Source organism: Zingiber officinale, chromosome 2B, assembly GCF_018446385.1.
Source record: "Zingiber officinale cultivar Zhangliang chromosome 2B, Zo_v1.1, whole genome shotgun sequence".
NCBI classification, from domain to species: domain Eukaryota; kingdom Viridiplantae; phylum Streptophyta; class Magnoliopsida; order Zingiberales; family Zingiberaceae; genus Zingiber; species Zingiber officinale.
Genome location: NC_055989.1, coordinates 144,997,351 through 145,020,956, shown reverse-complemented (window position 1 = coordinate 145,020,956; position 23,606 = coordinate 144,997,351). Strand labels below are relative to the sequence as shown.

Here is a 23,606-nt window from a genome sequence, read left to right as displayed (position 1 = left end):
GTAAAGAGTCCTTACCCGTGCGGTAGGGGAGATTCCGAACGGGAGATAATCCAAAATGTACAACACCCCTTGAGAAGCAACTGGTCGATTTTGTACCTCTGACCGGACAAGCAATTTGCCGCATGAAGGTAGGATTGCATAGGATCGTCAGGAGTGGTCTGCCATTTGGTTCGGAATGCTGGCCGCTCGGGAAGTCGTATATAGAAGAAGAACTCCCTCCAGTGCTTGTTGGAGGTCGGCATGTTCTCAAAAAATTTGAAGCCTATTCTACTTTGGAAAATAAAAGTACCCAACTCGGATTGTTTGGGGTAGAAGAAGTAGTGGAATATTTTGGGGTCAAGTGGGATACTGTGCAGCTTAAAGAGGACGACCACCCCGCTCAGTAGCCTAAAGGAATTCGGCACAAGTTGGCCGAGCGGGATGCGGAAATAATTACAAACTTCCAAAATAAATGGATGGGTAGGAAATCTAAGGCCGCCCTGGAATTGGTCCAGAAAAAAGCAAATAGTACCGATCGGCGGGTTATGGGGCCGGTCGGTTGGGCCGGCTACAACTATTTCATGGTCGTGCGGGATCCCGTAGGTCCTAACAATGCGCCGGGCGCGCTCCTCATCTAATCTACTCTCCATACTCATATACCACGGACCGTGAACCTCGGTAGCGGGGGCAGAAGTGCTCGCCATGACTAAAGAAGGGAAGGAAGCCTAGCAATACTCGGAACCAAGGGGACGAGAGAAGAAAAGAAGCTTACTGAGGGAAGATCAAAGGAAAGAAGCCCAGGAACTCGAAAACCACCGGAAAGCAAGCACTGGGAGTCGCCGGAGTAAACTAGCAGCAAGCAACTTCGACAGAGGACGCGAGATGAAACAGAGAGTGCGGCGTGAAGGCCAGAACGAGGGCTTTATACAAACGAGACCGCTCAGCCTCGTCCGTCGGATGAAGGGCACAAGAGACGAGGTCATCATCTAGCCGTTCATTTCAAAACGAAGGGCGTCCCATCGTACGGAGCGTCACCGCCACTAGAGATGAGCCACGTGGCGCTCTGTCACCAAGCGCAATTAATGCGCCCATACCGCGCATGCTTCGGCTTAATGAAAAAGACTTGCGCGATTTTCAAGAGGATTTAGACAAGCAAACATCCACGTTGGGCGCCAAGGCATACAAGCGAAAAGGCGGCTAAATTTGGCATGAGGGCGAGCAGCTCGGGATATCGGCGGCGATAAGGCGGCGACATCGCTCGGACACAGATCCGATCGGTCGGACTCACGCCTCCTTGACTAGACTTGAAGGGAGACAAGTGATCCGGTGGTAAACAGGGGGACCCACATGAGGGAAAGGTCAACGAGATATCGAGGTCAAAGGTTTGGGTTCAGGAGAACCGGAGCCGAGTGGCCTAGCGGAGGTGTCCGCTCGGCCGAGAACAGAATGGCCGAGCGGAGGTGTCCGCTCGGCCGGAAACAGTGGTTAGCCGAGCGGCCTATTCGCTCGGCTCGGGATATGGTATGTCAGCAAAGGCATGATGATTAGACTGTACGCAAGATGACACTATTAAAGGCCCCACCATCATGTCACGGAAAGGTTGATACAGTAGTGGTATGGTCTTATGGATGCCCTTCTGACAGGCCCACACCTAGGCATGGTCGAAAGCAGGTGATCGCTTCGATTGGTGTGCCCAGGCTCCTTCGAGAGGTCTATATAAGGCCTCCATTTCTTTAACCGGAGGTACACAAGTCTACATTTTCTAAGCCACTTTCTTATTCCTTCGCCGAACTTGAGCGTCAGAGGGCCGTCGCCGGGACACCCCCCCCCCCCCGGCTCGGTTTTGTTACAGGTTCGCCGGAGCACTCGAGGATCCAGCAGGGAGCGCCACATCCCCAGCGTCCGTTGACTCCTGGTTCGGACAGGATCACTAATCTAGAGTTAGAGGTTTTATTTAGCTATTTACGTGAATTTTAGCTAAATAAAATATATTTATGTTGGTGATACAGGACTTTGACGCGAGACGAGTATCTCGACGTTGTATTTGGACCAGATTGGACCTTTTCGATTGGAGGCGGGTACTTTTGACTTATGTCATTTGATATACATAGTAGTGAATTTAACAAGTTGCATTAATTATGTTCCTTATTTGTTTCGGTTAGTCACTACCCAATACCTGTTATATGATTGATTGATTTCTTGATTTGCATCTCATGTATATTTTACCTGCTTATACATGTTTATAGGGGTAGTGATATACCATACTTTACCATGTTCAGGACCTAGGTTTTATACCTTTTGTGTACCTTTGATTTGATTTGATTCGTTGACCTATGGTGCACTTTTATATACACATGGATTAGGTTAGGATATTTTGTGGTTAGTGTCATGCACCATTTGCATGATTGCATGCTGTGCGATAATTCGCTCCATTATTGTTGAGCACATCGCCAGTTACATAGATCTGCACACACCACCACTCATGGGTTAGTGGTCGATTCAGGCAGAGTGTGTTGCAGCAGGGACTCTGTTAGGCACCGTTGGTCCGCTTATGGGTAGTGTGACACAACGTGTTATCCGGCAGGGATTCCTCTCCGTCATCGTGTACCGGGAGTTGAGAGCATTGCGCTCCCCCATTTATGATTTGGGGTAGGAGGATAGGTGTACTCCGACAGCATCCCGTCCACTCGGTCACTCATCAGGAATAGTGACGACAGAGTGCACGGTTGTCACAGCCCTACCCACTCGGCCTCGCTATTGGGTGTGAGATGATCGACTGGCGTCAGGGGTGACCAGGACGCATCATTGGCATCATATGCATGATGCATTTATTGCTTGTGTTTGTGTTTGATGCATTTATATGCTGCATATTGTTTGGATACCTATGTTTGACATGCATACAGGATTTCCATATCACTCGGACTATTTGTCCTTATACCCCGGTCCTGGTTAGTACAGTATTCTCCTGTTTACTTCAGTTTGCATTTATCTTTATTACATCAGGAGACTGTACGCATGATTAGTGCTAGGTGTTATTTCCTTACTTTGTATATCAGTTGTACCTGCTGAGTGTTGGACTCACCCCGCCTCCATTATTGTTATTTTTCAGGTTGACGCTGTCAGGAAAGAGTTCCAGTTGCTAGTCCCCTGCCGACCACAAGCTGTTTTTATCTTTTGGTTTGTTATTTAGACTGTGATAGACTTATTCTGTTTGAGGATTTGGATATTGTATGGATTCTTATGATCGATGGATTTTCGTATGGTTTAGATTTGTTCGTTTAGATTTGTTCTACTACATGCCTGCCTAGACGGCAGAAGAGGTAAGTTGATCTTATCGTCGGATTTGAGCTTTACGAGTGTAGTTGAGTAGGGTTGATTTCAAGTCAGGGTATTATTATTCTGTTTACTTATTATATAAACTGCGTGGGTGATTGTTTATTTACTGTTATTATTCCAGCCGCGTGTGGCTGAGGTATTTGGATATGTAGAAAGTTTCATATTGTCCGCCGTACAGGGGAGATGCTGCCGAAATTTCTTCGGACAAGGACTCCTCCGGGGCATGACAATTTAGTGGTATCAGAGCGGGTTATGATACCTGCTTTTGGTGTTATGGATTTTTGGATATCTATTTCGGTTATGTTTCGGATTTCCGTTTCGGATTTATATGGATTTCCGGCGATTTCTTCGTTCGGAATTTTGAGGTCAAATTGGGGACTGGACAGCGACGGAACATCTCCAGACAGCAAATAGGTATGATGTTTATTTTATGATTGTTATATTGGTAGTAATATCTGTAATATAACTTAATAGACATGAGGAGATCTACGCATATTGCGGCGAGACGTGGTGCTGGACGACCACGTGCGAGGACCACGGGATCTCAGGATATGCCAGAGATGCCTACGGATGATGAGCCTGTCAGTCAGGGACAGACTCAGCATATTGCGGGCGTGTCGGGATCTCAGACCTCGACGACTCCTATAGAGGTACCTACCTCGGTTATGCCGAGTGTACCTATCCCTACTGTAGTTCCGGTACCATCAGGGGTACCATTGGCATTTCCGATGTCTGCTCCAGCGCAGCCTATGGCGTATTCAGTACCACCGCCACCTGGACCTACAGTGTATCCGACACCAGTGACACCTGTACCCCTAGTGCCTACAGTAGCAGCAGCTGCTCCACATCCGGTACCACTACCTACTGTACCTCCAGCTGCGGCCACTTTTGTTCACCCGGCAGTACCACCGACGGCTTATGCTCCAGTTTATTCAGCAGCACCGGGAGCACCTCCTCCGGTTTATTCCGCGGTACCACCTGTAGCACCAGTTCCAATGGTTCCGTCAGTTCATGCAGCCGTCCCGACACAGCTCACTGATATTGTTGCAGCACGAGCTAGGATTCCAGCATTGGCTGAGTCGATGAAGACTCGATTCACACTCTTCCGAGGAGACCTTGATCCGAGTATGACTTTATCATGGATAGAGACTATGGAGCAGACCTTCTTCTATATGGCTTGCTTAGAGTGGGAGAAAGCAGAGCTGGGTGCTTTCCATTTACGGGATGAGGCTAACGCTTGGTGGATTACTCAGCGTTCCATTATCGGCGAGCGGAACGTCACTTGGACCAGGTTCAGAGAGGCTTTTGAGAGCCGTTTCTTTCCACTATCATATTAGATGGCTCTCCGGCAGGATTTCATGAGTCTGCGTCAGAACAATCGCACAGTGACAGAGTATAATACTGAATTCAACCGGTTGGCTAAGTTTTGTCCAGAGTTAGCTGCGGAGGACAGATCTCGCATGATGCAGTTTATACAGGGACTGGATGGTTATCTGCAAGTAAGGCTTGCCGGTTTAGGGATCGTATCATACTCAGATGCACTGGATCGAACTTTGATGATAGAGTTAGCTCAGCAGAGAGCATATCCGGACAGGAAGAGGAAGCATATGGGTCAGGCATCCAGACAGATCCAGCAGACACCGACGACAGGACAGCAGCAGAGTAGTCGCAGTCGGTCAGGTCAGGGTACTTCTAGGGTATCTCGTAGGCCTCAGAAGTCAGGGCGGTCTTCTTTAGGACGTTCCCGCAGAACCGGCAACCACCTTCCAGCGATACTCACTGTTTCCGATGTGGGCCCAGAGATCACCTTACCCTAGCTTGCTCTCTGGGATAGCCAGTTTGCTATTATTGCAAACTGCCTGGACACCAGAGCCGAGATTGTCAGCTGAAGGCTTAGCACACGGCTTCCGGAGGGTCAGGTCAGAGGGGACAGTCTAGTCAGTCAGGGGTATATCGAGGAGGGCAGAAAGCCCAATCTTCACATCGTCAGCAGGGGATAGCTCCACCTGCAGCAGCAGCATTTGGTATGCTTGGACAGGAGTACTCTAGTGCTTCCATAACACCCCAGAGTTCTGTTCTAGGACCTTATCAACGGGTACTGTAGCAAACAACGACACTGTAGCAGTCGACTAGTGTACTGTAGCAATCGACTGGTGCACTGTAGCAGTCGACTGGTAGAGAGCCGTTGGGCTGACACAAGTCGACTGGTGCAAGGACCAGTAAACTGGTAATGGTAAAACAACAGGGTTGTTTTCTTCCAAGCTCTATAAGAAGGAGCTTGTGATGGCCGGCCAAAGTGATGAAATTAGACTTGGTTAAAGCCTAATTAGTAGTCACAAGAGTTTTCAAGTGCTTGTGTAATCCAAGAGGTCTTGGTAAGTTTGTGGTGAGGTTTCTCCACCCACAAGGAGCGACTTGAGATAGCCGGAGTTTGCCGGGGGCTAATCCATCGACGGATTGAGGGATCGTCTACCTTACGGACAACTGTGGAGTAGGAGCAAGTTATCTCCGAACCACGTTACATCGACGTGTATTGGTTTGCATTCTTTCCTTTAGTATTTAGCTTTCGTATTTGTGTTTGTATTATTATAATTCCTCTTGCGCAACTAACGAATACGTAGGAAGAAATCGATTTGAGGGCGTCGTCTATCCAACCCCTCTTCTAACCGGCCATCGATCCCCTACACCTCTGTCTTTTTTCCTGCTCCTTGAGTTGATGCTAATCTTTCCCTGCACTTGACAAGCTTGCACCATGAGTCTAAGTATATCACAGTACGTGGTCAGCCTACAACGATAAAATGAGTCACTAAGGGCTCACCTTCGGGAGTTAGGAATCCTCTGTTACCGTCGGCCACATTTTTTATTTGACCGCCTCTGATAACCCAATATAATCCTGTCTTCAAACTGTCGGGGAAAAAATCTGAACTGCTCGAGACCTGGCTCAGGCAGAATCAAAAAAGGTGCAGACCTTGCAATCAGCCCTGAAGACAAGTGAATCCAAGCTCAAGTCTGAAGGGTTGAGGCACACTCAAATTTTGGCTGATTTAGAGGAGAAGGAGACCGAGGTGGCGACCCTCTCTTCACGGCTAAAGGAATTACAAGAAGCGCATGTCGCTCTATCGAGGGATCTGGAGGCAACGAAGGCAGACCTGACCGTTAGCACTGACCAGGAAGCTGCTCTTCGAAAGCAATGGGAGGTAGGCTCGTCTCCCTGAATTCCCTCCAAGCAGACCTATCCAAGGCCAAGGACGAAGTTACCACCACACACCAAGAGTTGGCCCTGGTCCGAGTTGATGCGGACAAGGCCAAGGATGAGCTGAAGGATTATCAGACCGGTGAGGTTGCCCATCTAGAAGCTTATAAGGCCACTTACCTTGCTTACGGAGTCTTTGGAGTGAAGATAGGCAATATCATCGACCAGATGGTCTGCTACGGTGGCGTGGGAGCCTTGCTATAGCTTCGTGAGAAAGGCTACCTTCGGTCAGCCCCTCCTAAGGATTTCTTAGACAGGGGTCACCTTCTCTGAGAGCTTCCCGACGATGCCTTCTCGTCTTTTGATGATTAACTTGCGCTAACCTTGTATCCTTCTCTTTCCCGAATGTGTATTTAGACTTTGAAAATTCCTATAGGCATATGTTTGGACGGATGATCTTAGCGTCAAGTATTGTTTCCTGAGTATGCTCATATGTATTCCCCACCACTCCTTGTTTGCTTCATTTGAGTAGTTTGTTCACTACTCCTCCCTCTTGCAGAGGGTTCATTGACTTAGCCTCCGTGTAAGCATTAAGGCACGCGACCGGTCAGATTTTTGTTACTCGACTGGGCCTCTAATTTAACTAGTCTGTTTAGCGCACCGGCTGGGTTTGGTGATTAGGCAACCCGATCATTCACTTTGTTTGACCAGTCTATCTTAGGGCGCCCGGCTGAGTTTCATGCGATCGAGCTACTCGTCTGGTCGCGAGACACCGTACTCGAGAGTTTCGAGGGGGGGGATCCGCTATAGCTTTGTTTATTCCCAAAGTCACAACAACGCTTCATTCCCTTATGTCTTTCACCTGCATGTTTTTCAACATGCCCCCTCAGCTTAATTTTCTAGAAGGATTCGGCGACTGTCGTTGCTCTTAGGTTTACAGCTAACGTCAGTTACTTTAAATATGAATCATTTGATGGGGGCTGATGATGAGGCCCTTTATGCCCCCCTTGGCAGCTATAAATATCCTTCCCCCTCTGCTTTACTGAACTTTCTGTCTCATGAGTAAGCCTTCCTCTTGTCTCCGGCGCTGCCTATGCTCTGCCCCTTGAGCTTCGTGCTTACACTATCTCATGGATTCCCCTACACCTACCTACACTCCTAGAGTTTCGACCTTTACTGACGTAGATTTGGATGATCTTCGCTTCACCTATGAGATCCCTATGGCCATGCACATCATCATTCCTTTTGAGATCCACCGGGTCTCTTCAGCCCCCAGTAGGGTACACGACCTTCTTCAAGGAGCAAGTTGTTGTCGGCCTCCGCTTCCCTATTCAACCTTTCTTTTCCCAAGTGAGTCATTACTTCCGCATCCCTCTCGACCAACTTACCCCTAATTCCATGAGGATCTTGTCTGGGTTCGTCCTCCTCTACGAAGTGCGCGACATACCCTGAACTCCCCTCTTATTCCACTGGTTCTTTACCCATCGCCGTCACAATGAGAGTCTTTTCCGTCTCTAGGCCCGCACTCAAACCACATTTTTTGTTCCTCTTCCATCCACAGATTCGGAGTGGAAAGAAAATATTTCTTCCTGAGTTTTCCCTAGTCGTAGAATGACCTATACAGCGGCGCTCGGCTCTACCTTCGACACCGCCTCTAAGGGATTTTCAGACAGACCCCGACTTTATAGAGGTCTTCGCACAACTAGGATGCTAGCGCTTGGACTTGCTCAGATTACTATCAGAGGATGTGTTGTTTCTATTCAGACTGAGTTGCACCCCTTCAAAGCTACCACGTTCCTTAGGTACGACTTGCCCTACCCTGACTGACCTTTGTTTCCATATTCTGACTTTGATGTTCTTCTTGTAGCTGACACCCTAGCCTGAGCATCCCCGATTAGACCTCTCCCCCTGACGATATGGAAATACAATATCGGGGACATATAATACTCGACAGGAGGGGTCTGTCGCACCTTGCTCCCCTTTCCATAGGGGCGACCACTTCAACCGCTCCTCGATCAGCCGCCTGAGCAACTCCATGCATTCGCTTTGTTCCTGAGTCCTCAAGGCCTGCTCCCCCCGTGCCTCCTGTTCGCTGGCCCTAAACTTCATCGGAGGAGTCAGATTCAAATGAGCAGCCATTGTCACACTATACCAGACGCCAACCTATGGGATTAGGCCTGACCCCCAAGGCCTCGACTGCTGCTCTATCATCCCGGCAATCCTCTACATCCGTTCTAGATCCTGTTAGACCCCGTGGTTGTTTTGATGTGATCAACCAAGTTGGTTAGGTCCTGCTTTATGTTTGATCCCTGTGTCTGAGTGTGCAGGAGCTTAGGAGTGCAGAAAGTCGAGCGGAAGATGCAACTAGCGAGAAGGACGACACGGGAAGGAAGTCGACGGGCTCGGTGCGTACAAAGGATAAGAGAGCTGCGGAATAGTACACCGGTGGGCGAGAAGAATGTGCGCGGCGTTCGAGGTACGTTAAGCCGGGAAGGAAGGCTGCTCGAGGAGAAGGCCGGAAATTGGGTTCGGGTGAGCCCTATTTCGGTTGGCCGAAATCACCCAAAAGAACGGAGCTTTGGAAGTTGAAGCAGAGAAGCGAGTTTGCTAGAAAACCTGCTCAAGGCGCCTTCATCATGGCTTGAAAGCGCCTTCACCTTGAAGGCGCCTTCAAGACTTGATAAAGGTGCATTCATCTAGTCAAAATGATCGTTGCGCTGCGGATAGAGTTATATCCGCTCACTACCTTGGAGGCACCTTGGACCTCTATTGGAGGCACCTTAGACCTCCGAGATAGAATTTCCAGATGCTATATAAAGGCCCCTGGAGCTAGGAATTATTCATCAATTGTTCTTTCAACTTTGTAGTCATTCCTAGCAACTTGTCTGAGCTTTCCATTGTGTAAAAGGCTTTTCCGCCTTCAGAGAAGGAGATCTTTTCAGAGTGCTTTCTTCTGCCTTGGATTAACAACCGTCTTGGTTGTAACCAAGTAAATCGCTAAGTCTGTTTCTTTGTTTATTTTACTGTTGCTTATTATTTTGAGTTGAAAGTTTTGAGGAGGGTATTTTATTTTATTTTCAGAAGCAATTCACCCCCGTCTTGCCGGTCTCCGCTGCACCTACAGATTCTCCACCCCCGAGTGAGGTTGTCAGACTGCCTTGACCCTGGGTTCCGACCTGGTGTTCGAGGCCCCGATTACCACTCCATCACCCCGACCAACCTCTACGTCCATTTCAGATCAACAACCCTCGAGTGATCCTACTAGATCGCCTCGACCTAAGGCTAAAGTTGACCGAGGGGAAACCCCAGCTGTTAAAGAAGAAATTGACCCAAGGCGACGACCTAAATCCAACGCTCCGGCCAGACCTTCTCCTCAACCGACTGCTTCTTCTTGACCTGATCCTTCCGCTCATCCTGAGCCGACACCCTCTCCATCTGGCCCTTCGGCTCCACTAGGATCTATTTCTACCCCACCTGGTCCATCTTCTCAGCCAGGGTCCGCTTCCACCCAACCTGGCCTGAGCAAGACTGCTCTAGGTTATTCTCGGCCTCGGTATTTTGGTTACCGCACCACTTTGCCCACAGAGTGGGGCTTGCGTTGCTCTCTCCATGTTCCTGCTCGCAATATCCTATTGTGAGGTCGCTTAGCATCTCAGTGGGAGTACACCATGCAGGTGATGGACACCCACACTCTGCCTGGCCTGGTGGACTCGTCTACTAAAATTGCTATCAAGGTAAGCTTCCGCTCTCTTTCACGATTATGCTCCTCCTACTTTGTCTTTCTACTCTCACTTTCATATGGTTATGAACAGATGTTTGCCTAGTCGCTCCGCTTGAATCAGACAATCCTGCACATATATCGATATAATAAAATCTTAAAGGACCGAGTTTCAGACCTAGAGTCTCAAATCTCTGACCTTGAGGTAGTCGTGTTCAGACTTAGAGCGGAAGTGGCGTCCTTGAAGAAAATGAGCACCTCCCGGGAATAGACCTTGGAAAAGGCCCAGTCAAAAATCAACCATCTCCGAGAGGACAAGAGCAGGCTTGAAGCTCTTTTGCAGACCTTCGAGACTAAGTGTCAAGAGACTCAATCAGAACTGACTCAGCAATCTGCAATTCTTAAGGATGTCAAGCTTGCATATAAGCAGGAGATGGATCGCATGACCCAAGAGCTGAGTTCCCGAGACCTACTTATTATGGACCAGAGGCGGGACCTAGAGTCCTAAGCAACAACACTGTATTCTCTACAAGCAAAGCTATCTCAGGCTCAATCTGCACTATCAAACTCTGTTATTGCCCTGGAGACCTACAAGGCTGGGGAGAGCGACCGCTTACAAACAAGCCGAGAAGAATATTTGCACTCTCCAAAGTTTGGCGCACAGGTAAGGGATTGTTTCATCACATCCGTGGCCTACGGTGCAGTGGGGGCCCTTCAACAACTTAAGGAGAAAGGGTATTTGCCTTCTGTCCCTCCTGAAGATTTTCTAGATCATCGTCGCATTCTTAGAGAGATGCCCAACGATGTATTCGTGGAATTCAAATAACCTATGTATGAACTGTATGCACATTTTATTGTACTCTACTTTTTAAAAATGTTATGTCTTTTCCTTAGCCTTGACTCAGTGGAGCTTGAGCTATTCAACCCGAGCGCGGGGTCCTAATCTAGTCTTTAAGAAGATTCGTGAGTGTCTTGAACCAGGTATCCCGACCTGGCACTTTACGCCTCCACCTGCGTGCCGGTCGGACCCTTGTTTTGTCCCCATATGGAAAGTCGTTTCGGTTGGTCTTCTTGCGCCGCTCGACCCCCAGATGCTGAGGTTGCTTGTTGTGCCATCCGATCGGCTAGCACCTTCTGTTGCTGCTCTATTATCCTGGTCGCTCGCGCCTGTATGAGTGCGTCGAGTTCCTCTTGAGTGAGTTGTTGGAACTCCAAGGTTGTTTTGGTGTGATCAACAAGTTAAGTTAGGTCTTGTGTGTTTCTAACCTTGTGTCTAAGTGTGCAGGAGCTTAGGAGCACATGTACTCGAGCGGAAGACACAGCTAGCAAGAAGGACGGTAGTTCGAGGGACGAGGTGCTGCGAAAGAGTACACCAGCGGGCGAGAAGGAAGCGTGCGGTGGTTCCAAGGGACGAAAGGCGGAGCGGAACATTTCTCGGGGAGCAAGAGACGCAGCTAGCGAGAAGGACGACACGCGGTGCGTCCGAGGGACGAAGACTGCGAATGAGTACGCTGGCAGATGAGAAGGAAACACGCGGCGATTCTGAGGGACAAGAAGCCGGAGGGAAGCCTGCTCGAGAAGACCGGAACCTGGGTTCGGGTGAGCCCTTTTCCGGATGGCAAAGATCACCCAAGCGAGCGGAACTGGAGTTGAAGACTCGGACCGAGGCGAAAAAAGTCAACTGGAGTTGACTTGGGGTCCGAGGCGCTCGGACCAGCCCGGGGTGCCCAGAGCAGTCCGAGGCGCCCGAAACAGCCCGGGGTGCCCGGAATGGCTCCGGGCGCCCGGACCTGGAATTTGACCAGATCGAGTCAAAACTCGATCTGAACGTTGGGGATAAAGTTTTATCCCCCCAGGGCGCCCCGACCAAGGCTATAAATATAGCCTTGGTCCAGAAGCTTTTTAACAAACTCAGAATTGTAAATCCAACGCTTGCGTGCTTTAGAGTTTTAGTTGAGCTTCTTTCTTTTTGTGCGTCAACATTGTAAGAAGCTTTTCCGCCTGAAGGAGATTGATATTGGGCTTAATCTTCCTTGGATTAACAACCACATCGGTTAATCAAGGAAACACTGGTGCCTCTTATTTTATGCTTTTAATTTACTGCTTAATCTATTTATGCAAGTGTTAGCTTAAAGAGTTCGAGGAAGGGTTGTTTCTTTTATTTTGCAGGACTAACCAACAACCCCCTCCTAGTCGGGCGCAACGGTCCTACAAGAGTGTCACAGTGTACTGGCGTCCAGCTTCTTCCATCTCCTTGGCTCGGATTCAGGTGTGTTTCCACAGACGACACCAATTTGATCATGTCCGAGAGCTGAGTCGATGGAATCTGGGGATGTGGCGCTCCTGTTGACTAGTTGAAGACTGAAGATGTGGATCTCCTGCGGACGTGGACCTGCAAACACAACGCCGAACTGGGGAGGGGTTCCTCGGCGATGGCCCTCCGATGCTCAAGTAAGATATTCGGCGGGAAGAAGAAAGCAGATAGGAAACAAGAACTGTAGCTACAGTAAAAAAAAGTGAGCATACCTCCGTCGAAGTCTGGGGTCCTTATATAAGGCTCTCGGAGGCGCGCACACGCTTCTCGAGGTGTGCACGCTTCTCAAAGCATACCTGGAATGGATGTGTCAGAAAAGCGTATATGACGCCATACCTTAGTAGTACGAGCATATCTCTGACGTGACAGTGGAAGTTTCTATCGTACGATCCCCTGTCTGACCATGCCGCCGACCACGCCCCTTATCGACGGCACTGATTCTTAGGAAGATATTGCCAACTACTCCCTTTGTCCTTTATCGGGCCGAGCGTAGGAACCGTTCGGCTAGCGCCTTTCCCTGGCCGAGTGAGGGGACCGCTCGGCTTAACGCCCTCCAGGCGACACCAAGGTCGGACCGCTCGGCTTAACGCCCTCCAGGCGACACCAAGGTCGGACCGACTCGGATGTCCGCTCGGCCGATGATTTGATGTCCGATCCCGCCCTGTCGAGCGAGGGAGCCTTAACTACTGGGTTGATGCCATGTTCCTCCGTAGTCGAGCGAGATGTTCGCTCGGCCTTCGTCTCTCCCTGCCTTATGCGCGTCGGAAACTCGGCACCAGGCCGAGCTGTCGAGATGTCGAGATGTCGGGTCGGGTACTCTTCCTGCTGCTCGGGAAGGTATCTCGCCCGATCGACTGCCTATCCTGGATGTTGACCACTATGACTTCTTACAGGACGGACCACGTCTTACCACCGGATTATATATATAACGGGTTCATTGAAACTCGTAATTCGTTATGAACCCGTTTCTAAATCTAGTCAACAAATTTAAGCTCATCCTATAATCCGTTTGATCAAATTTAAACTCATCCTAAACCGGATGAATTTAATACGAGTTCAGATTTAAATCCAGTGTATTGTCATTTCTAGTTATATCTAATCGAACACAACACAAATCATATAAAGACAAGTCGTGTTAAGTGTATTGGGTTATAGATGCCCAAGTTAATGGAGAATAGACAATATCATAACAAAGGAGAAAATTATATATCCAATTAACGATCGAAATACGGAGTTGTAAATTAAATTTAAAGATTTTAATTTTCTATTACTTAATCATAATCCTTAGCATTCCGACTGTCAACTGAGTATTTTCGGATGAAAAATTTTAAGTTTAGAGAAAAATAAAATTTTAAGTTTAGAGAAAAATAAAAATGATTGAAATTGCAAAATGTTATAAATTATTGGACTAAAAAAAATAAATTGACTCGAGACTAAAATTTAAAAAAAAAAAAAATTAAATTACAGGAACGAAAACGTAACTTTCTATATAACAAAGTGATGGGACGACTACATGTTCTTAACCAGCGAGATGTTCTATTCCACACCACCTTTCAAAGCTTTAGCTGGGAAACCAAAAACTAAATGACAATAAAAAAAATAAATAGCCTTGATATAATAATAATAATAATAATAATAATAATAATAATAATAATAGAAAAGGTGGTCATATTTATCTCAGAGTTCATTTATAGATATGTGAAGGAAGATACAGTTCGTTTCTAATATATCTCTCCTTGTTTTTAACTTTGCATGGAAAAAGATTGTTCATGTTTTCATAATCTATGTTAATTAAAATAATTAATTTGGACTATACGAGAATATCGAATCTTAAACATTTCTTCATTAGTCTCTTTCTTCGATATATATAAACTTTATAATTTGTAAGTGTATATTGAGTTATGGATAGATTAGATAAGGTTAGACTAGTAGATAAATTAGGGAAACCGAGTAGCGGCATGTATGTTTGAAGATCACGGAGCTTTCTAGTGGACGAACACTGTTTGCTACCAATGAAGTTAAAAAAAAACAAAAGGAAAAAAAACTAAAATTGAAAATTTATTTTTACATTTAATTTTTTTTAGGAAATATACTCTAAATTGAAATTTATCATTTCGAATAATTCCACAAAGAAAGCAAATTACTCACATTTTTATTTTTTTTATAAAAATATATACTTTAAAATGTAAAATTATATTTTAAAAAATTAAGATAAAAAATATATTTAATTGATCTTTTTTTTATAGAATGAAATTTCTCTAATTTAATGTGAGCCAATAAAAATTAAATAAAATGAAGAAAAACACCCTTTGCTAATAGGGAATGCCTAATTGCTTCATCAAAGTTGTCATCCATACTCATGCATGTTCCTTTGCTCGACTTCTTGCCTCACCAAGTTGTCCCGACTTAGCATGTGTATTCATCAGAGTGGTATATGTGTGATGATATTTGGACGACAACCTCATAAGCCTTCCCAAACTTTAACCGGCTGCAATAAGGTTGAACAATAGTCGAATAAGTAATAACCGTAGGGCTAAATCCCAATCCTTTCATCTCTTCCATAGTCCACAACGCCTAATCCATCCGATCCATGCATTGCACCAGCCATGGACGAAAATATTGAAAGTATAAGCGTCGGGAGCAATGTGGGGCTTGAGTACCAATAGGGTTGTCTTCAACTTGCATATCTGTATTACCTTACGCCATATCTATATGATCGGCTCTAGAGAAACCAACAAAACTAGGGGGTGGAGAAAGGCTGAGACGTAGAGTTGAGCAATGAGAGCGAGGAGCCAGGAGTTCAATAATAAGTGGTGACCCTACAGGTCATCCGAGTTAGTATGTGGTGGGATACTTATCACATGAGGTCGCGAGGTCGAAACTCAGGATAGTCGGGGCGTAAATCCCCGGTCTCTGTGCAACTCACCCCACCTGCCACATGCTCGCTCAGGATGTTGTGATTACCTCCCTCGTGATGACCTTGGGTCGGGTGCGACAGAGACGCTGGGGCGAGCGATTTCACCTTTTGCCACATAATAGGACTATACCTCTTCTTTACTCATTAAAAAAAATACATTTTTTTAATTATCATTTTTTAAAGAAAAGATAGCTATTAAATTTAATATTTGAAAATAGTTGGGAAGAAATCTCAAACTTCAATTCTAATGTCATCTTTGTTAACAGCATTCTCTATACGAAATTGTTAATTCCACATGCTGAGACTTGTCCCTCTATTGAGGGAGGGATCAATCATTTAAGAACATCGATAGGTTAATAAAAAGATCCATGTAAGATCAATCATTCCAAATTCATGTAAGATCAATGGGTTTTTCCCTTCCACTTTAATAGGAAGATTTATGTTAAGAACATCGATAGGTTAATAAAAAAGGAACAGCTCAGCAATCTAAAATACCTTAAATCAATAGATGAGAAATGCTCAATATGATGAGTAAATGTCATAAGTCATATAGTCCTACAACTCATTGATAAGTGACAATCACAAGTAAAGAACTCTGGATAACTTAGTGATTGAAATCTAAAACCATAATAATGCAGCACTTGATACTATAAACTGACTGCTTTCCCATCGTTTCAAAAATAGAGTTGACTTCTAGAAAGCCAATTAGGATTGATAAACAAGATAAAGATAATATCACTTCCTTCTACCTGATTTCACCAAACAGTCAAGACAGAAGGTGGTGCATCAAGTCTTGGGCCAGTAAAAGTATTGTAAATGTAGAGTTTTTCAACAGGAAAATGATCACGCCGTGAATGCACCGGCCCTCCTCCAGTCTCATCAATAACCTCCACATTAAGCCGTGGAATCTTCTTAGCTAATAATCTGCATTCCCCCAGTGTCACAGAGCATGACGACATCCAAAGGCATCGCATTGTCTTCAGTTTATCTGCATTATCCAACAATGCCTTGATCCCAAACGGGCATTTCCTAATTTCCAGCATGCGTAATTTCCTACAACCAGATAGAATGTAATGAAGACCTGCATCCCCATCACCAGCACAACAAACTGAGAGCCACTCAAGACGATTTGCTGAGGCCCCAATAGTTATGAACACACGATCAGTAAGAAGACCAGATATGGAGAGACGTCGGAGGTCTTTGCAGGATTCAACAATAGCCCCAAAGCCAGCATCTAGAGGTTCTTGAGTAATATAATCGGGGGTGTAAGGTTTGGTGATGCAGAGCCGGAAGCACGTGAGATTGGGGCAATTATTAGCAATAGTAAGGAGGGCAGAATTAGTCATCTGCCGGCAAAAATAGAGAACAGACTCGAGCATTACACAACCAGAAGAGACAGCAATAAGGCCAATTTCTGTGAGAGGACAGTAAGGTAGATCAGAACGAACTATTTGCAATTTTCGGAGGAGTTTGCAGGATGATGCCACAGCAATAAGCCCATCGTCCTCAATTAAGTCCCTAATCTGACAAAGCATGTCCCTTATTAATATGCAGAGTATCAGGGAAATAAAACAATCATATAGACTTTTTGTGAGTAGTGACAGTTCTACTAATAAAATTCATTCCTGCAGCAAAAAATAAAACCAATAATAACAATTTAAGACTGACAATAGTGAATTCTACGAAAAGGTGTACACAGATAAAAGATAAACTATCAATAAGGAATTGAAAAAAAAAACATGCATATGTAAAAGTGAGACCCTATCACTGGAATAGCTGGATAGCATATCAAAAGACGCAATTGATCGAAATGAAGAAAATGATATTAATTAGATGAGGACATGAAGATGTACCCATAGCTGTTGAAGATTTTTACACTGGCAAACTACTTTTGCAAGCTCTGGTGCTTTTATGCTAGACTCAAAGAGATGCAGTGTTGTAAGACCTTCACAAATTGGATATATTGCTGGCAAGTATAATGGTCCAGCTTTCCAAAATAGGTTCTTCAAATGTTTTAAGTGAGCAAAAGCAGATTCAAGCTTGGAGAAAAATCCAGGATAACCTTCTCCGATGAGAATGCCAATTCCAAGGTCTACCAGCTGTGGAGCCCTGTGTAGAAGGCCAACAAGTTTTTCTAGAGGAGTGACATGATTGAGTCTGAGAGTCTTGAGATAGGGACATCTGCTAACGAGGCGTTCAAGAGTAGATACATTCATCTCACCATCCAGGCATGCAATGTTGAGAGTAACCAGGGAAGTAAAGGATTCTGGAAAATGAGATATCCAGTTTATACAATTCTTCTTCACTTTATATTGATGCAGATCAAGTGCCTCCAGATTCCTGTCGTGGAGGGAAAAAAACACCAAAATAAATCCAAACAGCAAAAGGATACTAGTTAGTAAAAGTAGGAGTAAATCCTATCGAGATTTCATTTGATGAACAATGTTAAGAGAATTGACTATCAATATGTTCAAGATAATGGTCGCGTGTGGATGTAATCTTGTAGCATAAAGTCAAATATCTAATTAAGCTTAAGAAAATTCTTCTCACTTGCCAATTGTTAAATAAGCTAGGCTGGAATACTTTGACAAACACTTTAACATTGAAATGGGAATCATGTTCACTTTCAGTAAACTTGCCCACAATACTAAAGATGGAGTGTCTCTGCCAACTTCCAGAGCAACTCAATGGACAGTTTACAGTTTAGGCAAACAATGAAGATGTTGGTTTTTATCAGTAGATGCTAAATCTATATTTTGATACATGGTAAAATTTGAGCACCTCTCATTTTTGTCTCATATATTACTATTCTTAAGATTAATGGGCTTCAAATCATGATGCACTTCAGCAACACTTAGTCAAGAAAGTCACCTGATAGCAGTCTTCCCAGCAATTGGTTCTGACAATCTTTTATTTAATTGAGAGCTTTTCTAGTTTTCATAAATCATCTTCACAAACAGACACATTCTTCCTAAGAGAGCCCATCAAAGAAATCAAATCATTGGCAATGTTATTGCCCAGACTGGATGAAGCAAGAAGGTAGAGATCCAGTATTCTAACAAATGCTGGTTTAACACCCTGTTCATGGCATCTCTATAATTATCATCATTATCTGAATCATTACAATTGAAAACACTGACAGAAAGTATAATTATCTTTTATACACAACAATCAAGCCTTATCTCACTAGGTGGGATCAGCTAAGCATAATTATCTTTTAAAAAACTGACAATTTTTTTTAAAGTGCGAATTTAACATGAATTCCTCAGCTGTTTCATTCAATTTAACTACATAGTGCACATGTATTTCCTGCCTTCGATTCTAACATGGTTTCAATCAAGAAAAGTTAAGAAGTTGAGAACACAAAACTGTCTCATGAGTATACAAGTTACATAGGAATATGTTGGGATTATAAGAGAGTTCTACTGTTGATTGAAAGGATAATAATATGTTTTTCAAGAAAGAAAATCCATAAAATATCAAAACCTCTAATCTCTTAAAAAAGCACAACTGAGGATACGAAAACAATAAGTAACTATGAGACCATTATTTCAGCACAGAATAAGCACTTAACTAGGCTTTGGTGGATAAAATACACAAATTACCACACAAGAGAGGCTACCTATCCATTAGAGTCAAAAATACAAACCAACAAAAAGATAGTTGAATTTAAAGAGTAGAAAAGATGTCTATAAAGAGACAAATTAAACAGAAATCTGAAAGGGGAGAAAGAATGGTTTTCCCCTCAAATCCGGGGGAAAATATCCCTGTACAAAGGGACTAATAGTACTAATGTGGAGTTGACTCGTTTCAGGTAATCAAGCTAATGGATCTGAATAGCCAGCATTAAAGTCATTTCAAATTGGAAACTAAAAATAAAAAGGGTCAAATTTGGTGTAACACCACCTGATCTTTCTAGAATGAATACCAAATTATAAATCTAAGGCCAGGATTAAAAGTAAAAGTGAAAATAAAGAGAAGTAGGCGGGCAAACTGGAAAAGAAAATAAAGACTTGGACCTGCAGTTGGCCGCAATGGCGGCCAGCCCGGCAGCACTAAACCCTTCGCAGAAGGCTAGAGACAGAACCCTAAAGTTCTTAAAGGACCGGGCAATAAGCTTGAGACAATCATCAGAGACCACCATTCGCTTGAGCCGAAGCTCCTCGAGAAGCGGCCAACCATTAGCCATTGACTGGATCCACATCTCTGCCCCACCACCCCAATCGGTGTACAATAACTCTACGAAACTTGGCTTCCCCTTGATGGTCGCCACCCTAACCTCCGGGAATCGCCGCACCGCCGCGACTGGCGCCACCGCATAACAGTTCCCCACGAAGATCTTCCGCCTCGACAACCGTTCTATCTGGTACCATGAGCGACAAACCAGGGCAACAGCATGGCGATCAACATTGGTCGGTAGGAAAGAGAAAGTGTGCTCCCACACCTCGTCGGGGAAGGCGGCTGTCCAAGAGAGGGCCCCGTCCTACAATTATAAAGATTCAATGTTTGTTGATCAATATATAAAAGGGCTATATAAATTTACAACTATGTTGATTTGATGTAGCAATACTAGTATTATCAAATGCCATCAATTACTGGTTTATGATTATGTAATTCATCTATTATAGTGCAATCAAAAATGCACAAGGGTTCATCAAATAAGATGCTTTTTTCTACAAATAAAAAAAAAATCAGATTTGTGATGCAACAAATAAAAAATGTAGGAGGGCTCATCAAAGAAACCATTTTTCTATAATAAGAACAATTAAGAGAGATTTGTTATGCTCACATCTTCATTTGCAATTGCTTCACCGGGAATTGTTTCTAGTAGAGGCTGAGGACCCAATTCTTTTTTGTAAATTTTCTGCATCCCACTAGCAACAACTAGAGCAAATGAATCCTATATCAACAGTAGGACAGAACACAAAAGTGAGAATATAATAGGGAGAATGGGAATAACACCAAACCAATAGTGCATAAAGATTTGAATATTTACTTGACAAGCCTCAAATGAAGGATAAAATGAACAGCCCGGGGGCTCCACTTCAACAACCGGAATGATGGAAGCCTTCTGTTTCTGCGAGAACAAAAATGGGGAGAAATTTTTAGAAAGATAAATTAAAATCAAGTGGTTGAGAAATGAGAAACTTCTATGCTTATTCAAGAAGGAACAGACATTTAAAAGAAAAACCCCGAGTTAGATGTTAAGAAAAAAATGGCATAACACGAACCAACAGCATCATAGATAAATAATCCATCTTGTCAGTGAAAGCAAAAAACTATTAATCATATGTTTATGGTATATTATGAAAATTGATCAGCTCGAGCAATTTTGTGGATTTTATCTTCTCTCACTCAAAATATTTTAATTTAATTCACATAACAATTTGGAATAATAAAAAAGAGTAATTTGGCTCTCAATACATTATCTTAAATGGGCTATCTATCTAAGCCAGTAAATGCTATAGGAGCTATTTAGCATTTTTCATAGGGCCATTCGAGGACAGTATTATGCAGAAAAAAGATTGACCATATAAAATTTAGTGCCATTAATACTTGTCCTACTAAACGATATCAACAACACAATTCTGCTTTGCATCACAATTTACAATCACAATGGGGGAGCAAATGCTCATTCAGATATTAATAGTTCAACAAATGAAATAATCAGATAGCAATGGTGATACGTTATGATGTCTTGTACCGGACCAAAGACAAAATCAAAAAGACAAATAGAATATTCAAGTCCCTTAAATTTACCAAACTTTTCTTCGGATCTATTACAAGATTATGAATTTTAGAAACAAATAATTATCAGAGACACTTTCACATGAGTACCAATGACTTATTACCAAAAATTGATTGTCAAATAAAGAAAAACTCACCTTTTTAGGCCTGTCAGTTGCTTCACCTGCAAGATTTAGAGATAAATTATGATGTTGAATTCAATTTTTAGAACTTAGCGATACAATAGACCAAATGAGAAGTAGAGAAATCAGAGAACCTTCATTATTCCATATGGCAGTTAGAGTGGAAGATATATCATCTACCTGAGGACATAAACAGTATAAGAGATGCATATCATAAACTTTTATATATAAAAAAAAGAACACTTAAGAGAGATTGTGCACCTGTGAAAATTTGTCATGTTGTATTGTTTGTGTGTTCACTTGTTTCTTTTTCCGCTTTGATTTTTTTGAAGAAGACGATGTAACAGCTTGGACAAAAGGATTTTCATAATGGAGAACTTTTTCCTTGTGTTTCTCAATTTTTCTTTTTGCAGGAATTTCTGAATCAGTCAATAACAATCAATAGACCGGGATAACATGGTATTCTACCTACTTAAGTTACTAAAAGAACTACTACCCAAACAAATGCAGCTACTGATAGCAGGGAACCAATTGAATTCGCTAAATAGCATGGTCATGTACCATATGTGACCAAGTTACTACTAAATTGGAATGAGAATTTCACATGGAACAAAGAGAGAAAAGAAACATTCAAGGGTTGCTTTCCAAGTTGTTTCATACCTCGACTTACAAGCTACTCAAATTAATTACTAGGAAGGCATAATGATACACAATGCAAAATACATGTGAAGGTTCAACCAGCATTTTTGTGTTTTAGATTGATAGTAACAAAACAGAAACTACAAATGTTCTTTGTTGTAACATATTGGCTTTTAAATAATCCCATAATTTTCTTTTGTTTATCCATCATACACTTGGGAGGAACATAACTTACACACTTGAGATGGAATTTCAACACTTTGTAAGTTGTATTTTAAAAAGAAGAAAAGTCCATCTCTCATAATAGCATCTCGTCAAACAACTATTAATTTTACTTCTTGACTTTTTTAAAAAATAACTAAATGCATTTAAGGGAATACAGTAGCAATGACTCAATGTATGCCACATTCTACTCAGAAGTTAGAGAACTTTTGACATATCACAAAAAAATATCTTGAGAAGGAGAAGATATTTTGTGGACAGTATAAATGACTGGGGACACTCCCAAGAACTTTAAAAAAACATAGGATATTGTGTTAAACAATGAAAAAAAAAAATGTTAATTTAAGTATGTCCAACATAAGACCTGACCGTTCACCATTCTTGATATTTCCAGTGGGACACCAATGATATTAGTTTAGTTAGACACAATAAAGCCTAATCATCATCTGATATACGTGATTGGATCTTCACAATAAAAAATATGCTAAGTAATGTGTAAACCCTGTTTAGTACCCTAGTTGAAGATAACCATCACCAGTAAAATGTCAAATACTTGAGTTTGACAAGTGAGAAACAATGATGGATTTTTATTTCTATGTGCAGTTACAACACTGGATCAATCACTCGTTTAGGTAGCATCGGACAATTTCTCATTACCCAAAAAAAGGAACTACCTATCCTATGGTGTCAACTATTTAAATCAAAAGTAAGATCATTCCAATCCTCAAATAGCCCAATTCTACAAGTGATCCGCATAACAGAACAACGTTTTTTTTTCTTCTAAATGATTATCATGACCTACAGCTCCATTACAGTCCACATTCATAAGTTTGTTCTTTTCATAGAAAAAAGCATTATTGATCGATCAAGGAATCGTCAATTCCAAGACGAGCGCCGTTTAAAACGGGAGAAACAAGAGCATGAGTACTGAGCAGGATTTACCCTAACAAAAAAAAAATGAAGAAGTAGAGGACACTCACTGTCAGTGGATTTCGTGTCGGAGGCCTTGCCGATGATGGCATCCCTGATGGACTCGTCGAAGTAATCGTCGACGTGGTTGGTGGTGATGTCGGGCCTCCATGCCTTCTTCCCCTTCCGCGATCCCTTCGCCGCCTTCCCCATTCCCTTCTTCGCCAACCTCTGCTACCAAATCAGAGGAATGAGAGGGAGGCAAACGAACGAAGAGGGGAGAATGCGTCTGCGAGTAACCAGACCTTTATGGCTTGCGAGATTATTTATATTTGTTCAATATATAAAGGTTAATTAAATAAAGATATTTATACAACTCATTAAATTTAATAAACACATGTTATTATTCATAAAAAAATTATATCAGACTTCATAATTGATGTCAATTAAAAATATATTAACAAATAATAAAAAAAAATATTAAAAGTTATTATAAATTTACTAAAAAT

The 23,606-nt window shown here is 43.2% G+C and overlaps 1 protein-coding gene across 2 annotated transcripts in view; it reads right to left on the bottom strand.

Annotated features, from left to right (window-relative positions):
- Nucleotides 1-15,962: 15,962 nt before the first annotated feature.
- The window catches only part of LOC122047628 (transport inhibitor response 1-like protein Os05g0150500), a 29,386-nt gene continuing 21,742 nt past the window's right edge, over nt 15,963-23,606 (bottom strand). The window contains exons 1-9 of one of the 2 annotated variants that reach the window (XM_042609024.1): nt 23,169-23,409; nt 21,589-21,746; nt 21,462-21,507; nt 21,343-21,368; nt 20,454-20,534; nt 20,247-20,357; nt 19,477-19,940; nt 17,311-17,797; nt 15,963-16,980 (exon numbers count right to left, since the gene is read on the bottom strand). In XM_042609024.1, the coding sequence (XP_042464958.1) occupies nt 16,213-16,980; nt 17,311-17,797; nt 19,477-19,940; nt 20,247-20,357; nt 20,454-20,534; nt 21,343-21,368; nt 21,462-21,507; nt 21,589-21,746; nt 23,169-23,310 (2,283 nt within the window). In that variant the 5' untranslated portion in view covers nt 23,311-23,409 and the 3' untranslated portion in view covers nt 15,963-16,212. Of the gene's footprint in view, nt 16,981-17,310; nt 17,798-19,476; nt 19,941-20,246; nt 20,358-20,453; nt 20,535-21,342; nt 21,369-21,461; nt 21,508-21,588; nt 21,747-23,168; nt 23,410-23,606 lie in introns of those variants that run through there. The other variant, XM_042609023.1, reaches the window with a different exon arrangement.